The following is a 16,539-nucleotide window of genomic DNA, read 5'->3' as shown; positions in this document are numbered from 1 at the left end:
GGATCAACTGAAATAATTTGATAATTTGACAGTTGTCAGTGGTACATTTCACCATATGGTTTGGCCAACAAGTCCTCCAGTCCAGGAGGACAGGTTTGATTTGGCAGCACCCAGAGATCAGTAGAAAACATATGTACTTAGAATGTGTCAAAAAAAAAAAAAAAGAATAAGTCCTGTATTAGTCAAATATTATTGAGAAAGGCATTCCCCTCTAGTGCCCCACTAGCAATGTTTTACTTACTAATGCCAAGTGTATCATATTTGATACATGAGTTTTTGAGACTTCTACATCATCAGTTTATTTTTTCCCCTGAAAATAAATAAATTGCATAATACATTTTAAAGCAATGAATGAATAAGTAAAAAAATACTGGATGTAGAAATATGATGCAAATTAAAACTCATATATTGTCACCTTCTTAAAACAATGGCCTAAGTCATTTTTTTAATGAAAGTTTTTTTTCCTAAATCATCATCATCATTTTCGATGTTTCATTTAGTTTTTTGTCTTTTCTGAAAAAACTGAAAAAAAAAAGACTAAGGCCATTATTTTAACATGAAGATGATATGCAAATCAATATTTAATTAATTACTTTTTTTATTTATTCATCAGTCAGCTTAAGTCACCTTAAGGTTCAAATTTTAAAATCTTCAGGTTAAACTAGGCAAGTAAGTACTGATGAGAACCGGATGTCGGGTTCAGTGATCCAGTCTTTCTCTCAAGAAACGTGGCGTCTACTCGCTTCCTTTTGTCAGTGAGGTCTAGAGGAAAGAATTCATAGTGGGTATCCCCAGATCTCTAATTCGATCTATAAGAGAGAGGGTGGGTTTCCAGTGGGTGCTTCTGGGGAGAGAGAGAGAGAGAGAGAGAGAGAGACAGAGAGAAGAGCTCAAGCCTGAGACTCTTACTGAAGTACTCCAATTGTAGAAGTATTTTTATAGGAAAATAGATTCCTTTCCAAACAAAAATAAGCGCAAAAAAAAAAAAAAACAAACAAAAACAGCAGTGGGAGTTTCCACCCAAACATTTTTCATAAATTTACACACTCGACAAAAAAGTTTGTTTTGTCGTGTATTTGTTTTTTAGTTAAAATTTGTTGCTCATGATGTTCCACATGAAAAATTTATCAATCTGATGAGAACACTTTTACCCCATCTAGTGGCAATACTTCTCAGGGAGTGAATGCTTAATCTGACACATACACATATACTATACATCATATACTGTGTGGCAAGTGGCTCAGATAAATGAGAATTCACTTGGAATTCTGTCTTAGGCTGTTTTATTGTTTGGAATAATAGCAGTCTCTCATCCTACTCAGGAGAAATGGCAGAGAAAGCCATTTGTTTACCTTTATGCAGGAGAGAGAGCGCGAGCGAGAGAGAGAGAGGGGGGGGGAAAGAGAGGGAGAGAGAGAGAGAGAGAGAGAGAGAGAGGGCGAGAGAGAGAGAGAGAGAGAGAGAGAGAGAGAGAAGGAGAGAGGAGAGAGAGAGAGAGAGAGAGAGAGAGAGAGAGGGAGAGAGAGAGAGAGCACATTTTGTGACTTAAATCAGATAAATGGAGCTAATTGCTTCCCTGTGTCCCCTGTGTGTTCATGTTGTTGTTACGGATGATTAGTCCAATGAATGTGAATAATTGGAAACATGTATACATGGTTATATTGTGGTACAGTTCAAGATTTCTGCACCATTGAGGATTTGTATTGTTTAGAGGAGGAAGTGGGAATGTCTAGTCACCCATTATGCTCTGAACAGTACTTTAAGTATTACAAAACTTTACAATATTGATGCCAAGTTTAATACTAATATCAGTAGTGAGGTATACTAGACCTCGTCTCATATTCCTCCTGCTTAGCTGCACAGCAGCTATCTTTTTCATTCATAGTTATGCCTTTTGTTCTACTTGTTTGTTTGATATTGGTAAAATGGGTCATGTTCTGGCACAGTAAAGCTATATGTAGAAAGTCTACGTCCCCTTTTCCATATATTACCACCGGTCTACATCCACAGAAACATGATGAAAAGTGCAACATCTGTTTTATGTATCATGAGGGTAATTTACAGATTTTTTCACATGAAAGCACAGCTCTACTCAGCTAGTAAAAACTACATGAAAGTCAATGTTCTCCCCGTGTCTGCGTGGGTTTTCTCCGGGTACTCCGGTTTCCTCCCACAGTCCAAAGACATGCAGGTAGTGGAGTTAGATTAATTGGTGATTCTAAATTGCTGATAGGCATAATTGTGAGTGTGAATGATTGTCTGTCTCTCTCTGTGTTAACCCACCGACAGGCTGGCGACCTGTACAGGGTGTACCCTGCCTCTCGCCCTATGACAGCTGGGATAGGCTCCAGCCCCCCCACGACCCTGGAAAGGCTAAGTGGAAGGGATGGATGGATCCATCCATGTTTTTCCAATTTTCAATTGGCCAGTTTTGGTGAGTCAGTGCTCAGCTTAAGTTTCCTGTTCTTACTGTAGCTGACAAGACTGACACTTGGTGTGGTCTTCTGCTGCTGTAGCTCATTTGCTTCATGGTTTGACATTTTATGCATTCAGAGATACTCTTCTGCATGGTTCTAATGATGGTTATTTGAGTCACTGTTGCCTTCCTATCAGCTTGAAACAGTCTGGACACTTTGCGCTGACCTTTGGCATCAATGAGGCATTTCTGTCTAGAGAACTGCCGCTTACTGGATATTTTCAGTTTTTTCAACCATTCTCTATAGACCTTAGAAAATGCTGCACAGGACAATCCCAGTAGATCAGCAGTTACTCTGAAATACTCAGACCAGTCTCACTGGCACCAACAACCATGCCACATTCAAAGTAACTTTTCTTTATACGTGATGTGAGAACTCAGGCGTTCTTTATTTTTTCAATTTTTTAATAAGTAACTTAAAGTAAGCACCAATAACATTAGGAGCAAATTTAACTTAAAATGAGGTAAAAATCTGATAAAGTTAAGGACTGAGTGGTGAACAATAGAAAAACAAATGCCACGTCTCGGTATGTAAAATATTTTTTTCTAATCTACAACAAAGACACAACAAAGACAGTCATTTTGTATAAATGATAGATGCAGATGGATGAATGAATAACTGTAAAACCAAAAGCTGAAGAGAAAATAAACAGCATATGAATAAATGTGAATAAGCAGTAATTTCAAAAGAAGCTGATAGATGAAGTCGTGAATTTGGAACTGCATTTAAACAAAGAAGGCCGTCTAAAGATCTGAAAACCGAGTTAACAAAGAAGAAGGTTGCTACGATCTACATATGTGTAAGCTGGGTGCTGAGCTACGGTGAGGCTGAGTCATGGTTGTGTCAGCATCTCGCTGGAGGTTGCTCAGCAGGAGGACTGTATTTGAGACCTTGTAACTATTATTACACCAAGGAAGACAAAGTTACATAAAAAAACGATGGTGTTTTTATTTGTGAAATTCAACGACACATCTGACCAGTCGGGGACATTTTTGTCATTAAAGGCAGGTGTCAGTGTCAACTGTCTTTCCTGGACATCAAGGCGTCTGAGGCTGCTCACAAAAATGAGGCTTCTGAGGTGTTTAATGCAACTGTAAAAGAAGTTAAATCTGGTTTAAACGATTTTCTGGGTACACATTTAAACTCTTCATGCCATCACGATTCTTATGACTATATCACAAGTTTATCTTTAAGAGTCATCGAGATAATACTACCTGATTTTAACATGGTGCGCACACACACACACACACACACACACACACACACATACACACAGTTACTGTATAGGAGAAAATGTACTTCTAACATATTGAAGAATAGAATCAAATTAAAACAATAATGAAAGTAATGAAATAATTTCTTCCTGAATTATATGTTTAATTATAAAAAGGACTACAGTAAAGGAAGAGGAGAGAATGGAGGGTATGCCAGTGTGACAGGACCAAGAAGAAAGAGAAGCACCAAAGATTATTATGTATTCTCATTCTGATTATGTCTCTGTTCCAAAGTGAGGTGTAAATTAAAGATTGTGTTTTTAGAAAAGTGCTTTCTTCTTCTTTTTTTTTTTTTTTTTTTAAATAATGATCAAAAGGTTCATGAAATAGTTGCATGTCTGGGCTCTTAAACTGATTACCATTACCATGCCTTCCTGGGTTGAGGGTAGTTGTTATGATGGGTGCTTTTAGGCATTGTTAGAAGTGTGGGTTGCTCCATGTAGAGCAGTATTTTATTTCAGCTGGAAACAGAAGGTTCGTGAGAACGAAAGCTGAATATTGTAGAGATCCTTACTTTACCTTTCTTCTGTGCTGGAAATACCCTGATGCCCATCTTCTGGCTTTCTAGGGTAATAAAGTGCATAGCTTCTTGGTTTGGGGTCTGCTTCAACAGGGAAATTTATTTTAGGGAAGGCGAGAAAATGTTGGGCTTTTGAAAGGTGTGATGAACTTCACAAAATAACCCTCATAATACCACAGTGATGAAATAACAGTGTTTTGACTGAGGTTAGGAGTTTTTCCCCCCAGTGGCCATCTACCAGACAGTGGAAGATGCCTTTGATATAAGTATATGAGAAATGTAGTATTGATCATTATTGGGATTTTTACCTTTTTTTTTGACAATTCCTCTTTTTATGTCTCTTAACTTTGTAGAAGTGCAATACTAAATTGTTGGTCTAACCTCTCACATATCAAAAAATATTATATTTTTTGATTCTGTCCATGACAAGCAGAAAAAAGATGAATCGAAATATACAAAATATACATTATTAATAATGTATGTCTTGAAAGACCTAATTATTATTTTCCAGAGGGCTGCAGATTTTTATTGTGGGATAAGTACCCCTCAATGAATCACCACCTTATCATGGTGGGGGTGGGTTGTGTGCCCCAGTGATCCCAGGGGCTATGATATAGGGTAGGGTAGGTCACCTAATGCAAATTGGTCCTGGGTAAGAGCACCCAGTGGCCGAGTCTTAACCTGTGGGGCCTGGTCAGACACGGCCCACCGTCCTGTAGGCCCACTATCCACAGGGCGCTGTAGGGGTTGGGTGCAGTGTGTGTTGGCCAAAGGCCGAGACCCTGCTGGACAATCCCTGGCTATCAAGGCTGACTATTGTCATGGAGTGTAAGTAAAAAATATATAGTTTGAATAGGTTACTGAATGCAGCTGATTATCTTTTCTGATATTAAATGGAGGGAATAAAAACCTCAAACAACAGCAAGGTTACTCAGCATTGCCTCTGCCACATCCTGCTTCACTAGCTGCATATTATGCTCCTATTTCAGACAAATGAGCCACCATTTACTTTTAATGTTGTTTTGCAGCCATAATTTGTGACAATATCCCACCAAGCTGCTGAAAATGGCCTGAAAAAAGCAGTCAAACCCAGTTACTAACCACATTTTTAGGTATCAAATCTGACATAAAGAAATATATTTAATTGAAAACGTTCAATAGTCACAAATATTCCAGTTAGGATCCACTCTATTTCTGTGGTTACAAAATTGAGGCATGAGTATTTTGGACTAATGAAGTTGAGCCTTCAAGCTGACTGAGCTAAGCCCTCCCTTCCTCTGCCGCTGAAACAGACGTTTCACTCATGAGTTGTTGGTTCCACTTAGCCATGGCTTACAAAACTGAACATGACTTTCTTTCTGTGATTCACATAATCGAAAAGATCTAGGAATGATTATGAAACGCTAGACACTGTTTGACATTTTGTTCTCCATGCAGCCATGTCATTTTAATTGATTATACCAGCCATCTTCCCTCGGTCCGCAGCTGAACTTGTGTGCTTTGAACTAAGCAGACAGTGGTGATACAATCCCTATGCTTTTACTTACTGATAAATGAATATGGCAGAAAAATTGTCTCGGAAAAGCAATTCCTCAGGCGTCACAACAATTCTTGCCCTCATTTTTCACATCCATTGAGAAACTGAAGGGAAGAATTTGACTGCTGCACTGAGAGATACTCAGACCCACAAATGACTTTTGTGTGGCTCTGATAGGTGTATGCAGAAATTTGTCACTATATTATATACCTTGTTATGATTGTTTGGCTGTAAGAAACTGACAGATGATGGAATAGCGAGGGAGAAAGTAAGAGGGAAGCCCTGATGTTTCCATTATCTCACAGTTCGGTTCCTTTGAATAGCAGACCAATCCGTCTGTTTCAACCTCTGTGACTTGTCTCTGTGCTGGAGGTTAAGAGTACTTTGCATGAAGATTAAGTGTGCTTTGTGACAACTCTGCCCCTTAAGAAAGACTGATGGGTTTGGTTTTATAGACTTCTGGACCTTGGGCCTAGAAAGAGAAAATGTTTGGTGCTCACTGAGTATCCTGAGTGGGTAGATTGGCGGATATCTGAACCATGGCCATCACTCACCACATTTTTCTTTCTTTATTAAATATCAACAAGTTGAATATATGTTTAACAGTCAGCTAAATAAAAACACACTGAAATGCCTGTCATTACTCAGTCTCATACATCTTGGGGCAACTGTTATTTTTTAGCCAATGCCCTACATGCTTTGTTCACCATCGTCTGGAGAAAGAACCCAAAGGCAATCTTGATACACTATATTTTATGTTAGTAGGGCTAATCAGCAACAGTGTTGAATTTTAATGAGTCATCCTCCTCTTTAATAATTGTGCTGTAATTAATTGATTATTCTCACCCTGCAACTCAGAGGTCACAGTCAGTACCACAACCGCATGACTTTAGCTACTGAGTGTTTTTCTCAAGGATACCTGAGCAAGGAGCTTGTCTTTTAAAGTAAAAGGCTGGTGAATGGATGAGCCTTTGTGGCTCTCAGCTACGCCCCTTTATTCTATCTGAAAAATGTAAAAATTTTCTTTCTTTCCTTTACTTTAAGAACTCACTTTCAAGCACTGTAGTTTTTTGTAAATAAATGCTTTATGTTTACATGGATGCATAAAGCTAGAAGAATGCTGGATGAACAAGTAACATAAACTAGTCACCTGCTTAGGCGGGTTTTGTATTTCAGGTTTTGCATTCACAGTAAACTAAATGCCAAGAAAATTTGAACTATGTCCTCAACGTGCTTGCGTTGCACATACTGAAGAAGAGAACACTTCTTCTGACTACAAATGAATTCCCCCACACAAATTAACAATTGATCATTTAGCTAGAAGCAAGGAAAAATTGTGAAACGAATCCATCTTTAAAGTAAGCTATTAAAGCCTGAATAAATCAGAAGAGTGCACCCCAGTTCATGTTCCAACAGCAATATTCTTTAGTTGTATTGTCGTGGCTTGTATTTCTAGTTTGGTTTTAAAACGTATCATTACGGAAGTTTCTTTCTCTCGGGGTGCCCAAAAGGCATCATCACCATTGTGTGCGTTTATGGGACGTCTTTCCACAGGCTTCCCGTGCGCCTCTTCCAGAGGCACTGATGGAAGTAATCTTTAAAAGAGGAGGAATTATAGACACTATCAGGGCTATAAACCTGTCGGGTGTAAAAACTAAAACGGCCCGATACGCGTGATGCTGATGAATCCTCGAAACCTGCCGCCGCATCTGCCGATCACTGAAAACTCCAAAAATTAACTGAGTGTCTAAAATCCGGTCAAAGCCAAATCGGGGATGCTGACCCTCTACTTAGATCGAGACGAACTCCCCACCTCATCCACGAACCCCCACCTCTCCCCTCTCCCTCCGTCTCACCCACCCCCATCTCTGTCCTGCTCATAAATCTATTGGTCGTGGTCTCGCCTTCACCATCCAGCGCTGTGCTGATCAGACTGCAGTTATATTTGGACGAAGTTGGCAGCTGGCGGCTCACGGCGAAAGGCTTTCCTTCCTCGCTCTCCGGCGGTTGGACAGTGGAATTATGAACACAGCTCACAGAGTCCTCTATCACCCTGTCTTGAAATCTGTTTCTGTTTCGCACCCAGAGAAATTTAACCGACCATGGAGATTGGAGTCTGCATTCTGTTGGCTTTTCTCTTCCACCAGGTAAGACAGACAAGATGCGTGCGTGTGAGAGTGAGGGATTTGGGGACTATTTCTCTGAGACTGAGAGCGATCCGACGCGCTTTTTCGGTCTTTCGCCTGGTCTCACCCGGGCTACTCATATTAATGGCGCAAATATATGGGTTGTCAAGTTTGTCCCGAGTCTGTAAATGGCACACAGTAGATCACCTGGAGAGCCGTGTCACAGCAAGTTTATTCCCGTTTAGTCCTTCTGCGAGCATGGTTGTCATTTAGGGCGCCGAGTTTGGGGCAGAGGGTATTGGGGTCTGGGAATCCGCGCAGGGTTCGTTTACTTCAGGAATGCCTTTCACATTTTGTCCAGAGAAAGAAAAACAGAAGAAGGAGGAGAGAAACAGAGGATGGAGAAGAGGGAGATCAGTCGAGAAGCAGAGCGCAGGGTGTATCCTATGTCTATGTGCAAATCAAGGCTCCAGCTCTTGTCTCCAGTCGCATCTATATTCCGCTCAGCCACCAACTTGAGCGTTTCTTTGGGCTTGTGAGGGTGTGAGTGTGTGAGTGGGAAGCACACAGGAGCACGGAGAAGAAGAGAGGAGGAAAAGAGAAAAAGGCAGCGGGGGGTGTCAGAGACACAGAAAGAGGGGCAGTGAACTAACTTGGCCGCTCTGCTGTGTTGGGCTTCTCTCTGGGTATTTTACTCAAGTCTATTGGCCTACTGCAAACGTGGGTTCCCATGAGATATTTAATAAAGCCTTAATTCCCACTGTGATAGAGCCACTTGCCCGTTTGATCTGACTTTAATATGAAGCGAGAGAGGTAACTTGGAACAGCTGTTAATGGCCAGTGAAGTCGTTAGAGTAGGATTTCGGTGAAGAGGGCAGCACCAGGCTGCTGAATCTTTTTTTTTTTTCCCTGTAAATACACCTTTGTCAATTTTTTTTCCCCTTGAATATTCATGTACCTTAGTGAACTTGAGCAAGAATGGATCCAAGTGCAGAAATGTTCATTTCCAGCCTTGATCTCTGACCTTCTCTTACTGCTGTATATTCCCATCCTAAAGATCATCACAAGTTTTCCTTTTGAAATATTCACTGTGTAATGACAGGGTCTCTTCGTGTGGCATGCTGCAAAGGTTTAAACAGCAGCTAATTTTAAAGCATCCTGGCTGAGACTATTTCTAAACACTGCAACAATGGGAGAGCCCCGAAGCGTGGCAGGCAAACAGCTCATTTGGGAAACTCTGTGTTGTTGTGCTGCTTCTCTCCCTTCTCTTATCCTCTGTGTCTCTTGCTCTCTCTCATCTCAGAGAGAGGCAGAAGGCAGCACAGCGCTTGTGGTATTTCTTGTTTGACCTGTGTATGTTAAGTGCACGCATCCTGCTGGGCATTATTCACTTTTAATTGTAAAACCATCGGTTGATTTCCACATTTTAAGTCAATCTGCTTATCTGCTGAGATCATAATTCAGGGAAATAGTGTCTACAAAGAAATTATTTAACTCCCTATTTTATTGATTAGGCTCTGCTCTTTCTTGCACACTCACACGCTCATGCATTGCATCTTATGCACACCTGTATTTTTATGTTTTTAAGAAGGCTTTCCACTGACTAGATTAATTTTACTAGTCCTGGAAAAAAAAAAGTCCTGGAAGAGTCCTCTTGTAAAATGCCTCCAACATTAGGTAATTTTTTTTTTGTTTACTTTATGTAATTCCAAAAGCATAACAGCTGTGGGTGTTAATTTAAACATGCATGCTCATTCAAACATGCTTTGGGCTTTCCTTTAGGCCTTTACTTCTAGGTGGCTTATTTACATGCTGACCTGGCTCCATGGAAGAATATTTATCAAAAAAATCTGAATCTCTGTCCTGTGGCTGCCCCATCAGAACCGACAGTTACATGTACTTTGAATTCTCAAAAATGTAAATGATTCAAGATGTGACTCAACACAGACTAACGCAAACCACCGAAAAACTAAAACATATGACAGTATTTTCCCCCTTAAGCAATCTTCTTTCTAGTCTGGCCAGAAATAAACAAACAAAAAAAGATTTTTATGCAAAAATGTGAACTTACACACAGTTATTCTACTTGACTCATCAACCCCATAAATAAATAAATATTCACAAACGAGCCTTTCTTTCTTTAGAGTAACAGGAATGTCCAAACTTGCCATATTATAGAGTGTAGGCTCAAGTTTTCTTTCTAGATCTAAGTAGGGAGCCAAATTCATCTCCACATTAAACTGCCCCCCCCCCCCCCCCCCCCCCCCCCCCCCCCACGCACACATATGGAGATACACACAGCACTAGCAGCCCCCTCCTCGGTAATAAATCCCTGTTTTCCGAATCGAACGCTAAGCAGTCTCTCCAGGTGGAGCAGTGATTCAGAATAAGCGCAGCCCAGCTGGGAGGTGCAGGTGCAATGATTTTACTCCCTTTCCCACTTTTATTTCTCCTCTCTGTCTTCCTCCAATGAATATTTGTTTGTTTTTTCTCACTCTTCAGATTTCGTCATGCCCTCCGCGCCCCATCAAACTAACTGTTTACCTTAATCAACCAAACTTAATCCACCGTTTATTTTCTCAAAATGCGACACGCTGTTTTCTCACCTCACTCGCCCTTTGTCACCAGTGGAGGGTGACAGTTTTACTCTCAGTTTAAATTCCCATGCTGGCACCTGGGCATGTCTGCATGAAGATTTGCTGTCATGGACGTTTACGGCCGCAGTGACCAACGGACTGTTAAAGTTCCTGTTTAAGCTGCTTCAGGCGCTGAGAGAGACAGATAGAAAAGAAGGAGGTCGTGGTCCCCAGTAAAAAATGTTTTAAGTGTTCTGCTGAAGGCAGAGGCTCGCCATGGTCTCGTGTTACTCACAGATGGGGCTGACCTTCGCAGTGACACATACAAACACACACATATACACCGGGAGACCTGACACGGCCACATTTTATTCTTTTATCTGTCCTGTCTCTCACACACACACTCAGAGGGAGTTCATTGATCTAGCATTATCAAAATTAGAGGACACTGCCATTTCTGGTATGCCGGTGTAATTTATTTTCGGGGGGGCAGCAACAGATACGCATCACATCACAGTCTTTAAAATTCTAGACTTTTTTTTTCTGTTTCTAGGCTGAGTCATTTTTAATCACACACACCACTAGGGTTAGTTTTCAGTCATAAAGGGATTATATATGCATCACTATCCTCTGCAGTAGATAGTGAAAGATGCTCAGTCTGCACTACATGTAGCCCATGCACTTTAGTGTGCTTTCCTCATGATCTTCATGAACTACACAGATGCAGCCTCTTATGCCCATCACTGGTTACAATCAATTATCCTTTCAAATGCAGACCCCCAGCTAAGTTTTTGTTTTTTCTCTCTCAAGGTTTCTTATGTGGAGTGGAGTGTCTTTTCAGACCTGCCACTCCTCTGCTACTAAATGCTGTTTCAGTGATGCCCTTTTTTATAATGGAGTCTAGTTAAAGAACGAAAGTATGACAAGTTACAAAGTCTAATGATGACACTAATCAGGAACGCCAGTCGTTAAGGCAGGGTGATTTCTTTCTTTCTCTTTTTTTTCCCATTCTTCTGTCTGTGGTCCTCGCCTTTCCTCGCACTTCTCTGCTCTTTTCTCATTCTTCCCTCATCTCCTCTCGCAGTGCTGTGTGGTGTTTCATCTCCCATAGTCATGCTGCCAAAATAAAGGGTTAGAGTTAAGAAAAATTGCACAGAAGTTTGGGATTTTAGCAGCCTACAGAGGCACACAAACATTCTGAATAAAAGGAGCATGAAATGGTTCAAGTGGAAGCAGTCCGATTCCAATCTAGAGTCTGCTGTCTAAATGTACCCTGGTGTTACTGTGCTTCTAACAATCAGCTGGTAAATAGGCTTTCTAGTGTAGGGCTTTGAGGTTTCATTCTCCTTCACATTGTACTTATCTATGCTCTTTCCTGGGTGGAAACACGCAGCCAACCGTGGTCTGTGGTGTTAGAGTGCTCTTTGGAGATTTTTTCAGACTCTGCTATTATTGACAGGAAACTCTAAAAGCTTCCTGTAAATAAAACACTCACATGTGCCCATACACCTGACCCACAATCACACAAGTTTTAACACAAATGGATACTGAGGGAAATACACACACACACACACACACACACGCACACCTGTTCACACTCTTTCCTTGACAGTCAGAAACACAGAGTTCTTTATTTATCCATTTGTTCCCTTGTGACTGTGGTCGAACAACATGTTCTGTAATGGGCTATAAGGTCAAATGCTATCTTAACTCCAATGAGAGAGGGTGTGACCTTTGAGGGAAAAACAGTCTTCTTCAATCTTCTTTCCCTTGACGTTGCCATTGCATTCACCAGAGGAAGGGAGTGGGTTAGAGGAGGTTGAAGCAAGGGTGGATGAAGTGCAGTGATAGTGAGAGTAGTAATTAAAGTAAATATGTCCCCTTAGCGCTCCATTAGAATCTGGCTGCATTTGATATAAGTGGCCTAATTATGCAAAACACCAATGGACATTGCGTAGTTTAATCATGAAACGTGCCAAGTGGGGAAAAAAAAAAAAAAGAGAAAATGCCATGTTCTAGCAGACTGGATTAATGGCATATTTGTGAGTCAAGCAAAAGGACTAACACAAACATACACACATGCACAAAAAGGCCCCAGTAACCATGTGTGAAGGACATAGCGGTGCAGTGCAATGCTGTCTCTCCAGTTGATCAAGCTTTCATCTCAGTTTGTTTTCCCCCTGTCAGTTTTGTGGTCAGACAAGAAGATGAACAAGCACAAAGATAAAGTGGGTGACAGACAGACAAAGAGCCATATGCTGTATGTATCCAGGTCCGGATAAACAGATGAAAGAAAAGCAGTTGTGCCTCGGACGGCCAGGTTCAAAATCTGAAGTGTCAGAGAAAGTGAGATGCGGAGCTCGTCCCCTGTTATTTTGTTGCTTTCTCTGGTGCTCTTACCATACCTTCTCCTCCTCTTCCTCGTCCAGCATCAGCCCTAACAAACTCCCTGTGTAATACATTACAAATATTCATGAGGTATTCACTTGTTCTGTTTGTCTCTCTTTTCCAAAACATCCAGATACGTCGTCTGCTCTCTTTTGCTATCTCTCTCTTTCTCTCTGTCTCACACACACGCACACGCACACACACATGCACACACACACACAGAAACACAAGACTATGTTTGGCAAGAGGAACGAGTTTCTTTTTTCAGCATGATTACGATGACTCCTCTCAAAGTGTGTGAAGGCGCCAGCAGCACAGTGGGTGTATTCATGTAAAAGGCTGGTACAGCGGGGTCCTATTTCTTCCACAAGAGTAGTTTAACTGATAATAGCAGCAGTCGATGATACTGTAAGTTGCATTAGCCTTTGCTTGCTAAACTAAGAGATGTGTCCCAGACCATTCATGAGTCAGGAATAAGGCATAGGTCACTGAATAGCTAGCTTTTCATCACTAACTGCATTGTTAATCACAGCCACAGGGTCAAAGTGGTGATTGAGGTTTCTGGCAGCTGCACGTGATCTATTTAGGTGAGCTGCTCCTTAGTGATATTTCTTTAGGTAGAGTGTCCTGCAGCAGTTTGTCACTGGTCACTAGGTAGCTAAAGTGGTAGGTGATATATTGCACTGTAGTAGATATAAATGAAAGACACATACTCTCTTGGTGTTCTTTTCTGCATTTTATAGTGGGAATTACTTATCCCGCCCCCATATTTACTTGAAATTATCAAACTAAATGGAGCAATGGGGAGAAAATTCTAAAGCCTTACAGTTATCTGCTGTGCTGTAATAAGCACTCTGGGGTGGCAATACACCAATAGGTTTCAAGCTGACCTACTCCCAGTTAGGCTTTACACAGAAATTCACATGAGCACCAAAATGAGTGTGTCTGTTTTGTAGAGTTCTTGCTTTCAGCAATATTTTTAAGATTTTTTAAATTAAAGTTTAAGGAGGTCTTTAAAAATAGATGAACACTCATTCATAAGTATGCAATGCATAGACTACCATATGCTTACCTTGCACTATCCCCTATGGATTAGTCTACCGCTGGCAAAACTAGAGTATTTCCTTGCTAAAAATGAGGTGTAAAAAGTGGCAACTCAGCTCGCTTAAACTTTGATGTTTCTTTTCATATCTGCTTAGATGTTAAAGCATCATTAATAATTAGGTTGGAGAATTGACATCTAGACATCCAACCTAAAGCAGTTATTATGGCACAGGGAAAATGACGTTCACTGGGATAGCAGAGAAAAAGAAAAGCTGTAAATTCTAATGCGACCCAGTGTAGTATTCACAGAGATAAAAGTGTGCCTGTACGTGTGTATTGCATTTGTGAGACAGTGAAACAGTCACAAATTCATTGCACTAGTTTGTGTCAATACCAAACGCATTCAAACACACAGTCTGGTGATAAGTAACAAAATATTATCAATTGATTTGCGTTTATGGACACAAATCAATCAGTGCTTTCTGCTTGAAAGACCAACAAGTACCAATTTTTCATGAACTTCTCATAGGTGTGCTCTCCCTGGCTATGTCTTGGTACAGCAGTAAGGATTCCAATCAGAGGACAATGTCTTGTGGAAAAGTAAATAAATAAATATTTGTGTCCATGTAATGATAAAAAAGATCAACTTTTGTTACTATTACACAAATTGCCACGAGATGAGGTCAGTCTAGATTTAACAGCCAGCTTGGCTTTAAGACACAGAAAACTGTAACCTGCATAAACCATGTGTATGAACTTCTCATGCACAAATCTGTCATTTTTTTCCCCATTGCAGTAATTTTTTTCACCTGCAGCTCACAGATCACATGGTCCCTGTCATCCGGCTCTTTTTTTCATTTTCTTTTTTTTGTAGTCTTAGTCTTTTTCATATCAACTTTGATTCCAACTTTTCTTTTTACCTGAGCCACAGTGAGTGTCTCAGGTGCACTAGATTGTATAGCAGATAGTAGGTGATATAGGTAGTGTAGGCGCATAGTGTGCAGTGGTCACCAACTCTCTGCAGAGTCAATCACTACAGACCTCCAAACTTCATGTGGCCTTCAGATTAGATCAAGAACAGTGCGTAGAGAGCTTCATGGAATAGGTCACCATGGATGAGGAGCTGCATCCAAGCCTTACACCCCCAAGGGCAATGCAAAGCATATACTTTTGGCAATATAGTGTAAAGCACACTGCCACTGGACTCTAGAGCAGTGGAGATGTGGTCTCTGGAGTGAGAAATCACACTTCTCTGTCCGATGGATGAGTTTGTGTTTGGAGGTTGCCAGAGAGTGGTACTTGTCTGACTGCACTGTGCCAAGTGAAAAGTCCAGTGGAGGGGGGTGGGGGGTGGGGTGGGGGGTTATGATGTAGTGTTGTTTTTCAGGACTTGGGCCCAGCCCCTTAGTTCCAGTGAAAGGAACTCTTAATACTTCAGCATACCAAGGCAATTTCATGCCCCCAACTTGTGGGAACAGTTTTGAGATGGCCCCTTCCTCTTCTAGCATGACTGCACACCAGTGCACAGTGCAAGACCCATAAAAGCATGGATGAGCGAGTTTGGTGTGGAAGAACTTGACTGGTCTGCAGAGTCCTGACCTCAACCTGATAAACACCTTTGTGATGAATTAGAGCACAGACTGTGAGTCAGGCCTTCTCATCCAACATCAGTGTCTGACCTCACAAATTTGCTTCTGGAAGAGTGGTCAAAAATTCCCATAAACACTCCTAAAAATTGTGGAAAGCCTTCTCAGCTTCTCAGTTGAAGCTGTTATAGCTGCAAAGGGTGGGCCGGCATTGTATTAAACCTATTAATTAAAAATAAAAATGTCACTCAAGTTCATATGCATGGGAAAGGAGACGAGCAAATATTTTTGGCAATATAGTGTATTCAGCACTGCCCTTATTCCAGCCTGACTGCTGCTTTTTATTTATTTATTTTAATCTCTCCCGTGGAAACACTTTGGAAGGCTGCACCTCTTCCTCCTTGGATCTCAGGCACTATTATTCAATTTTCTACAGTCAGACTTTCTCCTTATTTCTTGCCTTGGAGGTACAAGCTTCTCTCTTACAACACCATCATCACTTTTTCTGCTTCATCTGGAAGTAAACGTGTTTCCTTATATAGAGAAATGGGGACCGGGCAGTACGCAGATTTTATACGAATTGTATGGAGATTGTGCACAACTGTTGGTTCTGAATAATTAAGACTAACTATAATAATTCTGAATAATTAAGACTGTGGTGGTGAGAACAAAACAGTCTGGTACGCATGTTTCATAAATCTAATGGTAATTTTGTGTGCAATTTTTTTTTTTTTTTGAAGGCGTTATCTTTATGTTCATTTATAACTGATCTAAATATCAGGGCTATTAATATACATTAAAACAGCAATTTGATTCCAAAGTCTGCATCACTTTTGTTACAAATATCAAATTAGCCAAAGATGCTGCACAAGGTCTTAAAGCTGGATAATAATACAAGATGTATCATCACCTTGACTTTAACATTGCTCTTAAAGCACCGGTGGAAACTGATTCTCTAATGCTCCACTTTACTCCTGGAGCGTGATGAGATTGTTTGAAGGCATCAGCCCT

General features: G+C 40.8%; 1 protein-coding gene across 1 annotated transcript in view; it reads left to right on the top strand.

Annotated features, from left to right (window-relative positions):
- Nucleotides 1-7,724: 7,724 nt before the first annotated feature.
- cdh13 (cadherin 13, H-cadherin (heart)) overlaps nucleotides 7,725-16,539 on the top strand; it is a 367,414-nt gene continuing 358,599 nt past the window's right edge. The window contains exon 1 of the mRNA XM_030732385.1: nucleotides 7,725-7,955. Coding sequence (XP_030588245.1) covers nucleotides 7,911-7,955 — 45 coding nt within the window. The 5' untranslated portion in view covers nucleotides 7,725-7,910. The remainder of the gene's footprint in view (nucleotides 7,956-16,539) is intronic.

The sequence above is a fragment of the Archocentrus centrarchus genome, chromosome 6 (genome assembly GCF_007364275.1).
Source record: "Archocentrus centrarchus isolate MPI-CPG fArcCen1 chromosome 6, fArcCen1, whole genome shotgun sequence".
In the NCBI taxonomy this organism is placed as follows: domain Eukaryota; kingdom Metazoa; phylum Chordata; class Actinopteri; order Cichliformes; family Cichlidae; genus Archocentrus; species Archocentrus centrarchus.
This window is presented reverse-complemented; position numbering and strand designations above follow the sequence as displayed.